The following is a 17,500-nucleotide window of genomic DNA, read 5'->3' as shown; positions in this document are numbered from 1 at the left end:
TTGGGAATGGGGTTGCTTCTTATTGTATCTTCCTTCTTTCTCATCCATGGTATCAGGAAGGTAATGTCCTTATTCTCTATGGCTTCTCAAGTGTCTTTATTCTTGTGTTAGTACATTATTTAGTTCATTAAGTCCCTATTTCCATCTGTGCGCGATGGGACACTGTTTAAACACACACGCACACGCACGCACGCATGTACACACACACACATACACACACACGGACGCACACACATCTACATGCATATGATATTTAATTACACATACATGAAAATACATTTACTTATTGTCATTTTCAGAAAATGCCGGATCTCATGATTCCATACATGGTGATGATGGGGATTGCTATCGCCTTGTTGATATTGGGTAGTGCAATACTCGTGATCATGACCATCATGGCGATCAATGATCTGTATGGCCTGGTCCTGGCTCTCCTACTTGGAACAGTCACCTTCATCATGACTTTCTTCAACCTTGTTGTTCGAGCCCATTATATCGAGGTATGTTTTTTTTTTTTTTTTTTTTTTTTTTTTTTTTCAAGCTATGTTTGAGGATTGGTCAATGGTTGTGGTAAATGTAGTGTCAAATTTCAGTTAAGAAAATGTGTATCTACTAGAGACGATTTAAATTGATGTGCGTTTTTTTTTTTTCTTCTTCTTCTTCTTCTTCTTTTTCTTCTTCAGGTGAGTCAAACCATAAAGAATGACTACAAACCAATGAAGACTTAAGAGGAATGGGACTCGTGAACAAGGACTCCTGAACAATCGTGGACAATCATTGAATCATTGAGGTTAATGAGTCTCATAGCCTAAGCTTAATCTGTTAAATGTAATGCCTCTTTATAACTTTCTTCATTATTCAGCATTTATTATACACTGCATTTTGTTAACATTAACGTACTATTTTACTAACCTTGGTCCAATTTATGTTTGATGTTAGAAGATAAACTGTTATATGATGCTTTTCCAAACATTACTGGAACATTTGCAGAAAATTTTCGTCGGTTATTTGGTAAATAAACGTTCAAAATGGTAAATTTGTTTTTCCTTTTTACATTGGGGGTAAGTTTCATTAGCGACGCATTATTCATGCATAACCCTGTTTATAAACCCATATATACGAATATTTATACATATATATTCGTATAAGTTATTTCTTTGGACATACACACACACACACATACACGAACGCACACGCACACACACACACAGACACACACACACACACACACGCAGACACATAATCATGTATATATATGTATATATATGTATATATACATATATATATATAATCATATATAAATTTACATATATACATATATATACATATATATACACACACACACACACACACACACATATATATATATATATATGTATATATATATATATGTGTGTGTGTGTGTGTGTGTGTGTGTGTGTGTTTATGATATATCTAATATTCTTTGTCCAGTGATATATACACCACTGAGCATTTAATAACTACACTATACTACATGACGTGCTTCCTTAGGAACTGACCTGCAGTGTCCTTGAACTGAAACACTGTTTGCAATGATTTGTGCATGCATGTGATGCATATTGCATGATTCAGTTTACATGTGGCTGTTGCTAAAGCCTGTGCATAATTAAAAGTCCACTTGGATTGAATTCATTGACATATCAGGCGTAAGAAACATACGGATAGGAGCAAAAGAACTGTTGCTTATGACGTATACATAAGCTTTTGTCTTTTTGGTAGGCAGTCTTTGTTTCATTTCTTTCTATAACTTTTTCTTTCCCTTTGAAATACAGTTAGGTAATATTATTATGTGTGGGATTCTGGTTCATGTAGCGTGAACTCTTGGCCATGGTGAGGATCAAGTAGATCTTATACATGCATTTGCAGTCGCTGCACACTACCCGGTTCAGATTCCTCTTTTCCTTCTGCTTGCACATCCTGGTGTGTGCCGTCCATCTCTGAAAATAGAACATGGATGGGCGCCCTTCATTTATGGCTTAAAACTAAACCTAAAAATTCCAGCACATGTCATTAAATGTAACTCTTACACTTAGTATGATTGAAAAAAGGAAACATTCTCATATGTAAATACATAAATAAATAAATAAACACCCGCGTCGGCACGACTTGCTTAATCAGTTTTCCTCCATTTGATAAGTCAACTTCATCCTAATCAGTCTTCCTCCGTCGAAGCAGTCTGTTTCATTCTAGTCAGTTAGCTTCATCTTAATCAGTCTTCTCTTTCAGTCCCTGAATATTCTTCATAGAGTAAATCAGTCTTCCTTTGTCATATCCGTAAGCTTCATCCTCCTTATTAAATGTCATCTAAGAATAAAACTATATCCACGCCTAAGTGGCTATAAGATATAAAAGGCAATGCGATAAGAACGCTGATAAGCAGGAGATAGAAAGCAATTCAAGCAAACTTGTGATATCATCTTTTAACTTTTATAAGCCATGGTGCATGATTGTTTGTTGCTGTGCGTGATGAGATAAGGAAGTAACAGGATCTTTGATGTCTATAGATTGATCAGTTATGATTTGGGTTCTGTGCAGGCGGATGCTGGTTTTCATCAGCTTGCTATATTGCCTGTTTGTGATTACATACGCAACGGTGAGTATCCTGTCCATATGCATTTTGTAAGTTTGAGTACGAAGGTCATATGGTTGTTACCTGAACTATATTCAGAGTCAGTCGAACCACGAAATGTTAATGTGCTAAAAGAGGATCTTTCTTTCTATTTTCTGGATTTTCCCCCTTTTTTTACCCTGTTAAGCAGTCTGTTCTCTAACTAAAATTAGAGAACAGACTGGTGTGGCTGGTTAACAGATACATAAATAAAATCATGCGTAGGGTATTGCCGCCATTGTAAGTATACGTATAAATCTTCCAAGACCCAAGGCCTTAACGTTTTCAAGTTGAACAGGAGAGAAAAGTGTACTTGAAAAAGGCACACTTTCAGCTTTATTGTCTATGCTCATAGTATCTTGTGATAGTTAAATGTCCATCTTTAGTTTAAATTGAAACTACTGCCATAGTCATGAAGGAATTATAAAATCTGGTATAGCAAGTACAAAATCCTGTGATTAAATTATATTCTAGGAGAGTCAAAGTAAGTGAAGGTATAATCGTAGACAAACTCTTGTAAATCGTAATCAAAATCGTAAACAAGCTGTTGGGCCGCTAGATAAGGTATCTTTGAAGCAACGTCGAGGTTTGTTCATTAGGTTCATTTTGTATTGAGGCTCTTTTTATGCGGTGGTTTCTTTTCTTATTCCAGGGACCTTTTTTGACTACTAGGGAAAGTTCATTAGGTGAGTTTCATTGATATCCTGTTGCAAACAAATGAACATATTCTTATATAAGTGTATACATATATATATATACATATACATACTCATATATATATATATATATATATATATATATATATATATATATATATATATATATATATATATATATATATATATATATATATATACACACACACACACACACACATATATATATATATATATATATATATATATATATATATATATATATATATATATATGTATGTATGTATGTATACATGTATATGTATATGCATATATATATATATATATATATATATATATATATATATATGTATATATATATATATATGTATATTATATATATATATATATATATATATATATGTATATATATATATATGTATATTATATATATATATACATCTATATTTATGTATATATGTATACACATACATATATATATACATATTCATTTATCTATTTATCTATCTCTCTGCTTATCTAACTATTCATCTATGTATATATATGAATATCAACATTAATGTATACATGTATATTTATCCAATACATATTTGATTAAAATTCCTCTGCAGGTGCACCAGAGGTGAATGTGACCATAATAGAAAAGGAGAACATTCGAATCACTTGGACACGTGAGGGTCCGTGGAGTAATGAAGAGGATTTCATAATCGACTTCAAATCCGTTGGCGGCAGACCTACTAATAAGCCCTGTACTTCTCAACAAATACCATGCAGTGACGTCATTTGTACGCTTGATAGTGATGAACGCTGTAATGGTTTTGGTGTCTGCCGTGATGTGGGGGTTGTTATTACAGCCAATGGCTACAGTCACGAACAAGAAGTACGGACAGGTAATGCCGTGAATATTGATTTCAGTTGAATCCATAACTATTCATCATGTGATTTTTTTATTCATCTATTGATCTATCACAATAAATCCAAGTCACTACATTTATATCTTCTGCATTCATATATATATATATATATATATATATATATATATATATATATATATATATATAGAGAGAGAGAGAGAGAGAGAGAGAGAGAGAGAGAGAGAGAGAGAGAGAGATGTATGTATATATATTAATAAAACATTTGCACAATCAAAAATAATAATTGTTAATCATTCTCATATACTATTTTCGTCTATACTATGGGACATTTAAAACTTGAAGTTTATTTTATTTCAGATGCTTACACGCCTGCCTCTGTCCGCGTAGACTCGAACGGTGGAACGCTGGAAGTATCCTGGAAAGGCCCAGCTAATAAGGACGGAGATTGCTACGCTGGGTCTGTCCTCACTATATCAACACCATGGACGCAATACAACACCAGCTACACCGAAATCCTTGGCCAGTATCAGCACAGCCACAGTCTTACGGCGTGCGATGTGGGGAGTGTTACGACGTCCCTGGAGTCTTTTGATCTGATGGGAAACAGGAACACGGTGACCAACAGCACGGAATACTCGGGAGAAAGTGAGTGCCCTGCAGCAAACATATACGCACAAGACGTACCCGCACACAATTAATCATCTCCATATGTAATTATTATGCATATTTTATCAAAGGATGCGCACACATGCAGTTATGAATTTCATTGCATAAATATTATGCATACATATGTTTATATATATATATATGTGTGTGTGTGTGTGTGCATATCCATACATAGATATATATATATATATATATATATATATATATATATATATATATATACACAAATATATATATATATACGCCTATATTTATATACATATATATTTACATATTTACACACACACACATATATGTATATAAACATATATATATATATATATATATATATATATATATATATATATATATATATATATATTTGTATGTATACATATACATATATACATACATATGCATATATACATACATACATACATATACATATATACATATATAGACATAGATAGACATATATATATATAGGTAAGAATATCAATATGTGATAGCGAATTTTTATGAACAACTCCCGCGGGCACTCGGCAGCAACGGAATCACAAATTCAAGTCCCAAATCAGGTTACCGAGGTTATATGTATGTGAGAAGATGGTAGAATGCAATAACGCATTTTTAATATATACAAATTTTTACCTCCCTGACCGGGACTCTAACCCGCGCTGTAAGATTGACAGATACGGTGGAGAGACCAATCGGCTACACAACCCGCTAAAAGAGTTGTCCAACCAGACGCCTTAAGAGACTTCATGGAACTTACCTATATGCTCTTAGCAGAGCAGTGATAGCGAATCTGTATATATTAAAAATTCGTCATTGCATTCTACCATCTTCTCACGTACATACAACCTCGGTAACCTGATTTGGGACTTGAATTTGTGATTCCGTTGCAGCCGAATGCCCGCAGGAGTTGTTCGTAAAAATTCGCTATCACTGCTCTGCTAAGAGTTCCATGACGTCTCTTAAGGCGTCTGGTTGGACAACTCTTTTAGCGGGTCGTGTAGCCGAGCGGTCTCGCCACCGTATCTGTCAATCTTATGGTGCGGGTTCGAGTCCTGGTCAGGGAGGTAAAAATTTGTATATATTAAAAATGCGTTATTGCATTCTACCATCTTCTCACATACATATAACCTCGGTAACCTGATTTGGGACTTGAATTTGTGATTCCGTTTCTGCCAAGTGCCCGTGGGAGTTGTTCATAAAAATTCGCTATCACTGCTCTGCTAAGAGCATATAGGTAAGTTCCATGACGTCTCTTAATGCGTCTGATTGGACAACTCTTTTAGCAGGTTGTGTAGCCGAGCGGTCTCGTCACCGTATCTGTCAATCTTACGGCGCGGGTTCGATTCCCGGTCAGGGAGGTAAAAATTTGTATATATTGAAAATGCGTTATTGCATTCTACCATCTTCTCACATACATATAACCTCGGTAACCTGATTTGGGACTTGAATTTGTGATTCTGTTGCTGCCGAGTCCCCGCGGGAGTTGTTCGTAAAAATTCGCTATCACTGCTCTGCTAAGAGTTCCATGACGTCTCTTAAGGCGTCTGGTTGGAGAACTCTTTTAGCAGGTCATGTAGCCGAGCGGTCTCGCCACCGTATCTGTCAATCTTACGGCGCGGGTTCGAGTCCTGGTCAGGGAGGTAAAAATTTGTATACATTAAAAATGCGTTATTGCATTCTACCATCTTCTCACATACATATAACCTCGGTAACCTGATTTGGGACTTGAATTTGTGATTCCGTTGCTGCCGAGTCCCCGCGGAAGTTGTTCGTAAAAATTCGCTATCACTGCTCTGCTAAGAGTTCCATGACGTCTCTTAAGGCGTCTGGTTGGACAACACTTTTAGCAGGTCATGTAGCCGAGCGGTCTCACCACCGTATCTGTCAATCTTTAGGCGCGGGTTCGAGTCCCGGTCAGGGTGGTAAAAATTTGTATATATTAAAAATGCGTTATAGCATTCTACCATCTTCTCACATACATATAACCTCGGTAACCTGATTTGGGACTTGAATTTGTGATTCCGTTTCTGCCAAGTGCCCACGGGAGTTGTTCATAAAAATTCTCTATCACTGCTCTGCTAAGAGCATATAGGTAAGTTCCATGACGTCTCTTAAGGCGTCTGATTGGACAACTCTTTTAGCAGGTCGTGTAACCGAGCGGTCTCGTCACCATATCTGTCAATCTTATGGCGCGGGTTCGATTCCCGGTCAGGGAGGTAAAAATTTGTATATATTAAAAATGCGTTATTGCATTCCACCATCTTCTCACATACATATAACCTCGGTAACCTGATTTTGTACTTAAATTTGTGATTCCATTGCTGCCGAGTCCCCGCGGGAGTTGTTCGTAAAAATTCGCTATCACTGCTCTGCTAAGAGTTCCATGACGTCTCTTAAGGCGTCTGGTTGGACAACTCTTTTAGCAGGTCATGTAGCCGAGCGGTCTCGCCACCGTATCTGTCAATCTTTAGGCACGGGTTCGAGTCCCGGTCAGGGTGGTAAAAATTTGTATATATTAAAAATGCGTTATTGCATTCTACCATCTTCTCACATACATATAACCTCGGTAACCTGATTTGGGACTTGAATTTGTGATTCCGTTGCTGCCGAGTGCCCGTGGGAGTTGTTCATAAAAATTCGCTATCACTGCTCTGCTAACAGCATATAGGTAAGTTCCATGATGTCTCTTAAGGCGTCTGGTTGGACAACTCTTTTAGCGGGTCGTGTAGCCGAGCGGTCTCGCCACCGTATCTGTCAATCTTACGGCGCGGGTTCGAGTCCCGGTCAGGGAGGTAAAAATTTGTATATATTAAAAATGCGTTATTGCATTCTACCATCTTCTCACGTACATATAACCTCGGTAACCTGATTTGGGACTTGAATTTGTGATTCCGTTGCTGCCGAGTGCCCGTGGGAGTTGTTCATAAAAATTCGCTATCACTGCTCTGCTAAGAGCATATAGGTAAGTTCCATGATGTCTCTTAAGGCGTCTGGTTGGACAACTCTTTTAGCGGGTCATGTAGCCGAGCGGTCTCGCCACTGTATCTGTCAATCTTACGGCGCGGGTTGGAGTCCCGGTCAGGGAGGTAAAAAATTTTATATATTAAAAATGCGTTATTGCATTCTACCATATTCTCACATACATATAACCTCGGTAACCTGATTTGGGACTTGAATTTGTGATTCCGTTGCTGCTGAGTGCTCGCGGGAGTTGTTCGTAAAAATTCGCTATCACTGCTCTGCTAAGAGCATATAGGTAAGTTCCATGACGTCTCTTAAGGCGTCTGGTTGGACAACTCTTTTAGCGGGTCGTGTAGCCGAACGGTCTCGCCACTGTATCTGTCAATCTTACGGCGCAAGTTCAAGTCCCGGTCAGGGAGGTATAATTTTTTACATATATATATATATATATATATATATATATATATATATATATATATACACATATATGTTTGTGTGTGTGTGTGTGTGTGCGTGTGTGTGTGTGTGTGTGGAAGATGGTAGAATGCAGTAACGGTCAGGGAGGTAAAGTTTGTATTCATATATATATATATATGTATATATATATATATATATATATATATATATATACATATAATTTATATATGTATAATATATATACATATATATGTATATATATATATATATATATATATATATATATATTATATATAAATATATATATTATCTGCACATACACACATACATACACACACACACACACACACACACACACACACACATATATATATATATATATATATATATATATATATATATATATATATATATATACATATATATAATATCTGCACACACACAAACACACACACAAACACACATATATATATATATATATATATATATATATATATATATATATATATATATATATATATATACATGTATATATATATATGTAGATATATATACATATAAATATATATATATATATATATATATACATATATATAATATCTGCACACACACAAACACACACACACACACAATATATATATATATATATATATACATATATATAATATACATATGCATAATATACATATACATATAATATACATATAATATACATATATATATAATATACATACACATAAATACATGAACAGAGTTCATAGCAACAAATGTAAAAGAAAGGTATGAATGAGACTGAATATCTAAAACACGCAAGAGATGTATTTGACGCGTTTCGACGGAGGTCTTTCTCAAAAATACATATGTATTTTTGAGAAAGACCTCCGTCGAAACGCGTCAAATACATCTCTTGCGTGTTTTAGATATTCAGTCTCATTCATACCTTTCTTTTACATATATATACATATATATATGTATATATATACATATATATATATATATATATATATGTATATATATATATGTATATATATATATGTATATATATATATATATATATATATATATATATATACATATTGTATATATTAAAAATGCGTTACTGCATTCTACCATCTTCTCATACATATATATAATTTGCACTAAATGTTTTTATTTTTTCGCTTCTAATACCAGATGCTTCCCCTGTCATCGATGACTTGAAACTCATACCTGGACGCAGAAGTGTTTTTGCGACATGGGATCTACTTGGAAAGTGCACGAAAGTAACTTTCTACAGCCTAGCATGGACGCCTCCAGACGCCGGGGGAGAAATGTCAGTCCCAAACACATCTGCCAACATCACGGGCTTGTTGCCCTGTCAGGATTATGCAGTCACAGTGCAACCGTTGGATGGAACAGATGAATTAGGAGAACCAATAAGTGAAAATAAATTCACAGAACATGAAGGTATTAGAGTAATGCATGATGTATGCTGTAAGTAAAGAAGTTGATGTGGTTATGATTATAGAATAAAGAAATGAGAATGCTGTCTAGTTATCACTTTCGTTTCATGTGTTTGGGGATGGGTGATCATACCTTCGACCACTAAGATCATCAATTCGGCCTTTTTACTATCCTTTTGGTGATAGATACCTTACTGAAATTCCACAGCACCACAAGAACCAACCAATGTCAAAGTGTTGACGGTGGAAGACAAATCGGACCATCTGGACGTGACTTGGACCCAGCCCTCCCCACCCGGTACCCTGTGCCCCATCACCAACAACAGTATCAGCTGGTCGAGAGTCGACACAGCTGGCGAGGCTGGCGAGGCCGAAATCGTCGCCAGTTCATCCTACACCATCACCGGCCTGGATCCCTGCGCCCAATACAGCGTCAGCGTCAGAGCTGCCAACGAGAAGGGTTATGGAGACCCAGACGGAAGCGCTGGTAACACTGGAGCAATAGGTAAGTCAGAAAAGTTTCAACACTTCTTCCCAGGTTTAGCACTTATTATCTAAAAAAGGAGTTTGAAAGGCTTATATATATATATATATATATATATATATATATATATATATATATATATATAAATATATATATATATATATATATATATACATATATATACATATATATATACATATGTATATGTATATATATATTTATATATACATACATATATATGTATACAGATATATGCATATATGTATGTTTATACATGTGTGTGTGTGTGTATCATCATCGTCAGCCTGTATCATTCCACTGCAGGATGTAGGCCTCTCTCAATCCAGACTTGTGTCCTCTGATTCCAATTTATGCCTGAAAAATTCGCTATTTCATCACATCATCTTGTCATTCGTCTTGCCTTTGGTATCTTTGTATCATGTATTTCCTATGCTGTTGTTTTTTATTTGTCCACCTGTTGTCCTGTCTCCGATATATATATATATATATATATATATATATATATATATCTATATATATATATATATATATATATATATATATATATATTTCATGAGACCACATGGAGATATGCCTAGACCACTTGTAGATATGAGAAGAACATGAGGTCACAGTATGCTATAAAGACAAGGAAACTGTCCAAACAGGGAAACCGAAGGAATCTATTTATAGCGACCCGGCTGGTCAGATATAAGGTCAACCTGAGTTCAGTTACACTCACCCCACTCCCTCACGGACTCCAGCACTTCCGGCGGAATCCAGTTAGCTAGCCTACCGCTCCCCTACCTCTGCTATGAAACACGCCTGCCTAACAAGAGACGTCCATCAAGCCATCACTACCCAAGTATATATTAATATATCACCTTTGCCATTATCCATCAATAAAGGTATCAAGAACAACCAGACTTTGGTTTCAAAAAACCTTTTTTGTGAGTGGCAGAAGCGGGATCCACTACAAACAGCTGGAAAAGGACATTGCCTCCGAAAATCTACATCACTCGCCACGCGACCTCACATGGGATTTTGTCTCTCAGCCCCAGGCTACCTGTCACAGCACTGTCAAGAATTGTTAGGGCGTAAGGCCATAGGAACATCCAGGCAGTTCCAACATGAAGATTTGGAAATGTAAGGCCCTGGCTTCGCAGCATGCAAGGAAAAGGATCAATGAACAAGATGGACCCCTCTACACTCGCGCACTTAAACTTTTCTTTGTAATGATTCCGCTCAACATTTCTTCACATAAACCATAAGTACATACAATGGGCAAATTTTTCTTCATTTCTCTATATTTCTATGTCCCCATATATATGTGGTTATGTGTTTTAATAGTGAAAGTTAATAGTGTTTCTATTTTTTCTCACACTTTCAACATAGTAATTACATTCTTATCGGTGATCGAACCATTCATTTAATAATTTCGCTAAATGAAAGTAATTTCCTATATTTCAATTCTTTCTATGATGCTACATAATTTTCATTTTCATTCGTTAATCACTCGTTTGTATTGTCGAATTCTATAATTCTACAACTCGCTATGTATGTAAACTCCCCTACGCCGCGTCCCAACCCGCCCCCCCCCCCCCTCCTATGTGACTGTAGTGACTATCGTCACTCAGCAACTCGCAAAACTTCACAGAGGTAGTCGCTGCCACCACGGGAAATTATCCCGAATAACTTCGGAGGCCATTAGGGTTTAAAAGAAACATGCCTTCTTCAAATAACTCATTATTAACTTAAAACTCTAACAATAAATACAAATACAATAAAACACAGAACAAAACGTCTAAAACTACATAAAACAAAACAGAACACAAATTACGTTAAAACATAAAACACAAATTACATTAAACACAGAATACAAAATTACGTTACAAATAAAAAAAAAGCAACACTAACTAAAACACGCAACACAATACACGGTATGCAATATACGGGCACTACACTAAGTACAAAGCAAGTGTTGCTTAGCTTACCATGGGAGCACAAGACGCTGAGGTTTAATGAAGCAACAAAGGGTTGGGTACATAACCTGTGTGGAGAGGTGTCAGGCTCCACCATACGGTACACGACATCAGGCAGGCTACATGGTGTCAGGTTCCAAAATCACCAACAACACACCCGGCGACCCCCAAACTCAGGCTGCTACCCGCGTCTGCCACAGGAAGTGTGTAATGTACCGTGGCTACTCAGAGAGAGTAGATATGGCATTTCCTCGTGCCATTACAACCACCCCCTTCCGGACGGCTAGCCATCTCCGGGGCCGACGTGGAGTCTTGTGGCCCACGCCCTAGCACCTGCACATGGCCCAGCCATGGTGAGGCTGCTCTGGCGGCTACAGTATGCATCGCAGGGAACGGAGAGAAGCAGACATCGGTGGCACACACATATGGACTTAGTACTAGTGGGAAAGACGAGCACGTGGAATCTGCTATCACGTCAGCAAACGAAGGAAAGCTGGAACAACCACACATGAGACATTTGGACATCCTTTTTCAGGAACCTCTGGGGAAAATTTCAGGCATTAGGTCATGCACCAAACCCGTGCTCTACCTCACGTTCATGCATTTCTGTTACTCCCTTTTCACAGTCAACAAGCACGACAGTAAGCGTTAAATGTTCATAGTACAAGCAACATGCATACCTGGTGTACAGTATGTGCAACATACATACAAGCATACACTAAACATTGGAAAATAACATGGAATATAAATGTATATACATACATAAAACATACAAAGAAAAATAAGGTGAGCAAAAACAAAAGGTGCTCAATAAAAGAAATGAAATAAACTGACAGATAACAATAAAACAGCCAACTAGCTGCAAAGCTTCGGGTGACCTTACAAGACCGAGCAACAAAACTTTGATAGGATCGTCTGGATTGGGCTCAGCTTCATCTGATGTGGGCTGATCTACACATTCAGGCATAATCAATTGCATTTCATCGTCTATATGGAAAGGTATTATTTGGTTGCGGTGTACCCTGTGCTCTGTCAATTTAGCAACATCTCTTTATATACAAGAAACTGGACCAACTTTCTTAATTATTAATGGTCCGAGCAATCTGGACACTAAACCTGCACCACTTTGACCTGGTGGTCTTCTGCGTAATACTAAGATGCCTTCAGTCAATTCAGGAATCGCCCTGGTTCTGCGGTCTACACCCTCCATATTCTCTTCCCTTACTCTTTGCATACCGGTAACCACGGAATCATGAGCGGTGAGCAAATCAAGCTGCCGTCTTCCGATCTCACCATCACGGGTGTGGTGATTTGTCATACCGACTGGAAAAGTACAATTCCTACCAGTAAGAAGGTACAATGTCTGGTTGTTAACGGATCTGTGGAACACCATGTTTAACGCAAGATGTACATATTCTACTCTGGTGTTCCAAGTGTCGGGAGAATCTTCACATAATGCTGCTAAGCAATCCTTTACGAGACTACATCTTTCCACCATACCATTTGAAGTGGGATTATTGGGAGTAGTATACCTAGTCTTAGTTCCAATTAAGCTGCAGACCTCTGTAAAGTACTCACTAGTAAACTCGGTCCCACTATCGGATATTAAAGTGACTGGCAGGTCAAAAAGGGTCATGAAATTACTAATAAAAGCATCCACAACAGTATGAGCATCCTTAGCTGGTAATGGTACCAACTGAACAAACCTCGTAAGTTCGTTTATAACCGTCATTACATATCTGTCAACATTACGTGCAGGTGGAATCTCAACAAGGTCGACAGAAACCCTCTCAAAAGATTGTGTTGCGAGCGACGTAGCGGCGAGAGGAGCACTTTGGACAACTTTGCACATACTTTCTGCAATAGGACAGAGAATTAGGAAACGAATGATGATCTTTAAGGCGATGGAAAGTTCAGAATGCACCTGGGTTTCCTGCAGTACTGCTGTTGTGCACTACTTTCATTGCAGCTGATCTTACGTTAGGTGGAAGAACAAGATGGCTTATTATACCAGACGGGAGATCACGAACATGATACAGTGCTCTATCTTTTAGTTCGAACACATCTAAGGATGCATGGATCTTAGCTCGAGATACCCTTTGACCTTCTAAGAATTCAATAAGATCCGTACAATTGGGGTCTTGTAACTGCAAGGCATGAAATTGTTCAGGATCCACAGTTGACAAATCTATTGCAGCAATTGTCCTAGACAACATGCCTGGTACGTGATGCGCTGCACCTAGTTTGCACACTACTTTACAATCAAAGGGCACGATTTCGTGACTCCAACAAGACATTCTGGCTGATTATGTTGGCCTCTTAAATATATAAGTCGACGGGCGATGATCTGTCAGCACCTCAAAAGGTCTCCCATATACATAACATTAAATGCCCTTATCCCTTCTATGACAGTGAGAGCCTCTGCATCTGTTGCAGAATACCTTATTTCTGGACCCTTTAACTTACGACTAAAATATGCAACGGCGTGAGGCTTCCCCTTAACACGTTGTATCAGACACACTCCTATCACTAACTTGGATGCGTCCGTATGAATTTCAAAGGGTATATCAAAGTCGGGTCTACGCAAGATAGGTGCTGTAATCAACGCTTGCTTTAATTTGCTGAACTCCGCATTCTGTTCATCTCCCCACATGAACTGTGTGTCTTTGCGTGTCAATAAGGTTAGCGGCGACGCAATCGTAGTGTAGTGTGGAGCGTAGTGCGGTACGTGACACCTGAAAAATCCGCTCGCACCTAAAAACCACCTCACCTCTTCCACGTTACGAGGTGTGGGCATGTCTACAATGGCCTTTACCTTTTCGGGATCCGGTGATAAATCATCAGCCTTAACAACAAAACCTAGCAGCTTTAGTTTATCAACAGCAAACTGGCATTTAACTACATTCATTTTGAATCCAGCCTTTTCCAAAATTGCAAGTGTCTCATCTAGGTTCTTTAAATGGTCAGCGAAATTAGCTGAATAAACGACCACGTCGAAAAGGTATGCTAATGTGTGATGTGACAGAACCAGAGAGAGAACAAAATTTATCATATGCTGATATGTAGCCCCTGCTGTCGATTTTTGACAAAACACTACCTGTGGGTAATTTTCATTTACGTTAACTACCCATACTGCAGCGGTTTTACTTTTAACCTTTACAATAGATCGAGGTATGAGTAAAGAGTACGCTACCATTAATGAAAATGTGATTGTCGGGAACTTTTAGATTAGGCACTGAAGCGGTAACAAATCTAGCTGATCGTGGTGGCAAAACTGTTGTACACTTTACCCTGACAAACGAGTCTGGTCGGGCCTTGTACAATATGCTTACATTGATGTCAAGTTCGGACGAGTCCGCGTTGACTAACGCAACACCTAAGGAAGGAGTGTCGGTGAATGCAAGAGGCAGACGTTCATCCTCGAGACGTAAATAACATTGTGCAGGCATTGGACGGTGCGAAAGCTTGAAAGAAAACCTTTTAAGGAAATCTATACCTAAAAGTATGTCACCTGGAAACAGACAAGAACCTGTAACAATGAACCTGTACACGAGCTTCAAACACGGTGAAACGAAAACGCTCAAATCCCTCTCTTCTACTGTGTCTAGTAATGTACCTGTAACTCCTATCAACTGACGTGCCTTGCATGCACGTGACGTCACATTCAATAAGCTCAAAATGGATGCTTTAACGAGAGATGCTGCACTACCGGTGTCAATAAAGCATCTCAAATTCCTTCTGCCAATATGTAAGTCACTAATGGACGTCCTGTGAAGACTTTCAGTTGATCATTATTACGGTTACCAAGACTGTTGCTTGTCGTCAGAACTTGCCCCTTCGTCGTTTTGGCCAGGCAAACGTGAGGCTTCGGCTCCCCGGCCCGATAAAAATGGACAATGCAACCTATTGTGATTGTGGCGAAGACAATGCAACCTATTGTGATTGTGGCGAAGACAGTGCACCCAGGGGGTTTCTTTCTGCAATCGGCTGTCATATGACCAGTCGCACGATGAAAATAATAATAAGGATCAGGCATATTAGACGTAATAGACGGCTGAGCTGACGCGACAGGGAGTGGACGACGAACATCGCGAGAAGATGTACGGCACGCCCTAGAGGTCAATAACTTGTTGGCTTTAGCAACAATCTCGTGCAACTGCTGGTCCTCGCACACAACCAAGAAGTCTGATAAATCCGGAGATAACCCACTCAGAAATACACGTCTTATCAGCACAACTGGATCCCCAATTTCTAATGAGTATTCCCTGGCACCCATGAATATGAAACATTCGATCTCCAAAAGAAAATCCTGCTGCTTTTGACCCTGTTTAATTTCTTCCTTTGCAAATTACTGAAGAAATCCGCACTATTTGCAGTACCACAAAACTTTTGCCTTACTAACGCCCTAAAATGGGACTATCAAATCGGCGGAAACTTTGCAATACATCCGAGCTAACCTTACCCGCGTATCGTCAGCGTAACGAGCTCGATACGATGCAACCACGTCTCTAATTCCTGACTCCGGGCGAGGGCGTCGTGGTTCGGGCGTGCTTCGAAGTATGGTATTGCATCCCAGTCAACTCTTATCGGTTGAGAAACTACGTCACTTCGTGGCAGCACAAAGTGATTCAAACGACCATTAGCTATTAGTTACTCCCAGTGGTGATGCTGGCCATGGCCTCCAAAAGATGAGCGACATTATCCGTCTGACAGATCACCATCTGTTTCAGCTCGTTCATACCGTTACGCGCTTCGTTCATACCTTCGCGTGCTTCACTCATACCAGCACATAATTCTTGCATACTTTTACGGGTTTCTTTCAGGTCCTCGAGCACACGCTCATATAACCCGTGAGTTGCACTAAGTGGTTCAGATCCATTTTCCTCTGTCAGATCTTCGGCATTATGGATCTCTAACGCATCTAACACACCTGCGCCTGGCACAGACATATTCACTTGATCGTCGGCTCTCGTGAAGGCAACGGATCGTTCGTAAATCAACGCGCAAGATGATGAAAAAAAATCCGGCAATACACATACTTACGTTAACAAGACACTTGCTATCACGACACAGAATGTTGCATCACCAATAATAATACAACAGGTAATACAAAACATAGAAACACATACAGGCAATTTACGTCACAAAAGAATGCTCAATTCACAAACATGTGATTACCTTATGCAACGATTGAAGTGAATGAACACATTATACTGTCAACTAGCAAACTACATGTAAAAGGTTGCCTAGCTGGTGAGTAGCAAGAGAGCGCAATCAGACAAACAAGCGAACAATGCTCCTTACCAGCATGAACATAGATTAGGGGAAAGCGCGTATGTAAATAAACACACAAAACAGTACTTAAAAACCTAAACCTAACTACAGTCCATT

At 38.4% G+C, this 17,500-nt stretch overlaps 2 protein-coding genes across 3 annotated transcripts in view; both read left to right on the top strand.

The window, feature by feature from the left end:
* The window catches only part of LOC147471909 (uncharacterized), a 2,604-nt gene extending 1,568 nt beyond the window's left edge, over positions 1 to 1,036 (top strand). Inside the window, exons 4-6 of the mRNA XM_086535996.1 lie at positions 1 to 60; positions 300 to 500; positions 684 to 1,036. The exon at positions 1 to 60 is cut by the window's left edge and continues 23 nt beyond it. Coding sequence (XP_086392122.1) covers positions 1 to 60; positions 300 to 500; positions 684 to 728 — 306 coding nt within the window. The 3' untranslated portion in view covers positions 729 to 1,036. The remainder of the gene's footprint in view (positions 61 to 299; positions 501 to 683) is intronic.
* Positions 1,037 to 2,465: 1,429 nt separating this feature from the next.
* The window catches only part of LOC122259333 (uncharacterized), a 42,973-nt gene continuing 27,938 nt past the window's right edge, over positions 2,466 to 17,500 (top strand). Inside the window, exons 1-6 of one of the 2 annotated variants that reach the window (XM_086535994.1) lie at positions 2,466 to 2,614; positions 3,282 to 3,315; positions 3,897 to 4,175; positions 4,518 to 4,805; positions 9,375 to 9,647; positions 9,852 to 10,148. In XM_086535994.1, the coding sequence (XP_086392120.1) occupies positions 2,537 to 2,614; positions 3,282 to 3,315; positions 3,897 to 4,175; positions 4,518 to 4,805; positions 9,375 to 9,647; positions 9,852 to 10,148 (1,249 nt within the window). In that variant the 5' untranslated portion in view covers positions 2,466 to 2,536. The remainder of the gene's footprint in view (positions 2,615 to 3,281; positions 3,316 to 3,896; positions 4,176 to 4,517; positions 4,806 to 9,374; positions 9,648 to 9,851; positions 10,149 to 17,500) is intronic. The other variant, XM_086535995.1, reaches the window with a different exon arrangement.

This window comes from Penaeus japonicus, unplaced genomic scaffold (assembly GCF_977035675.1).
Source record: "Penaeus japonicus unplaced genomic scaffold, GWHDUDI00000001_assembly GWHDUDI00000004, whole genome shotgun sequence".
Classification (NCBI taxonomy): Eukaryota; Metazoa; Arthropoda; class Malacostraca; order Decapoda; family Penaeidae; genus Penaeus; species Penaeus japonicus.
This window is presented reverse-complemented; position numbering and strand designations above follow the sequence as displayed.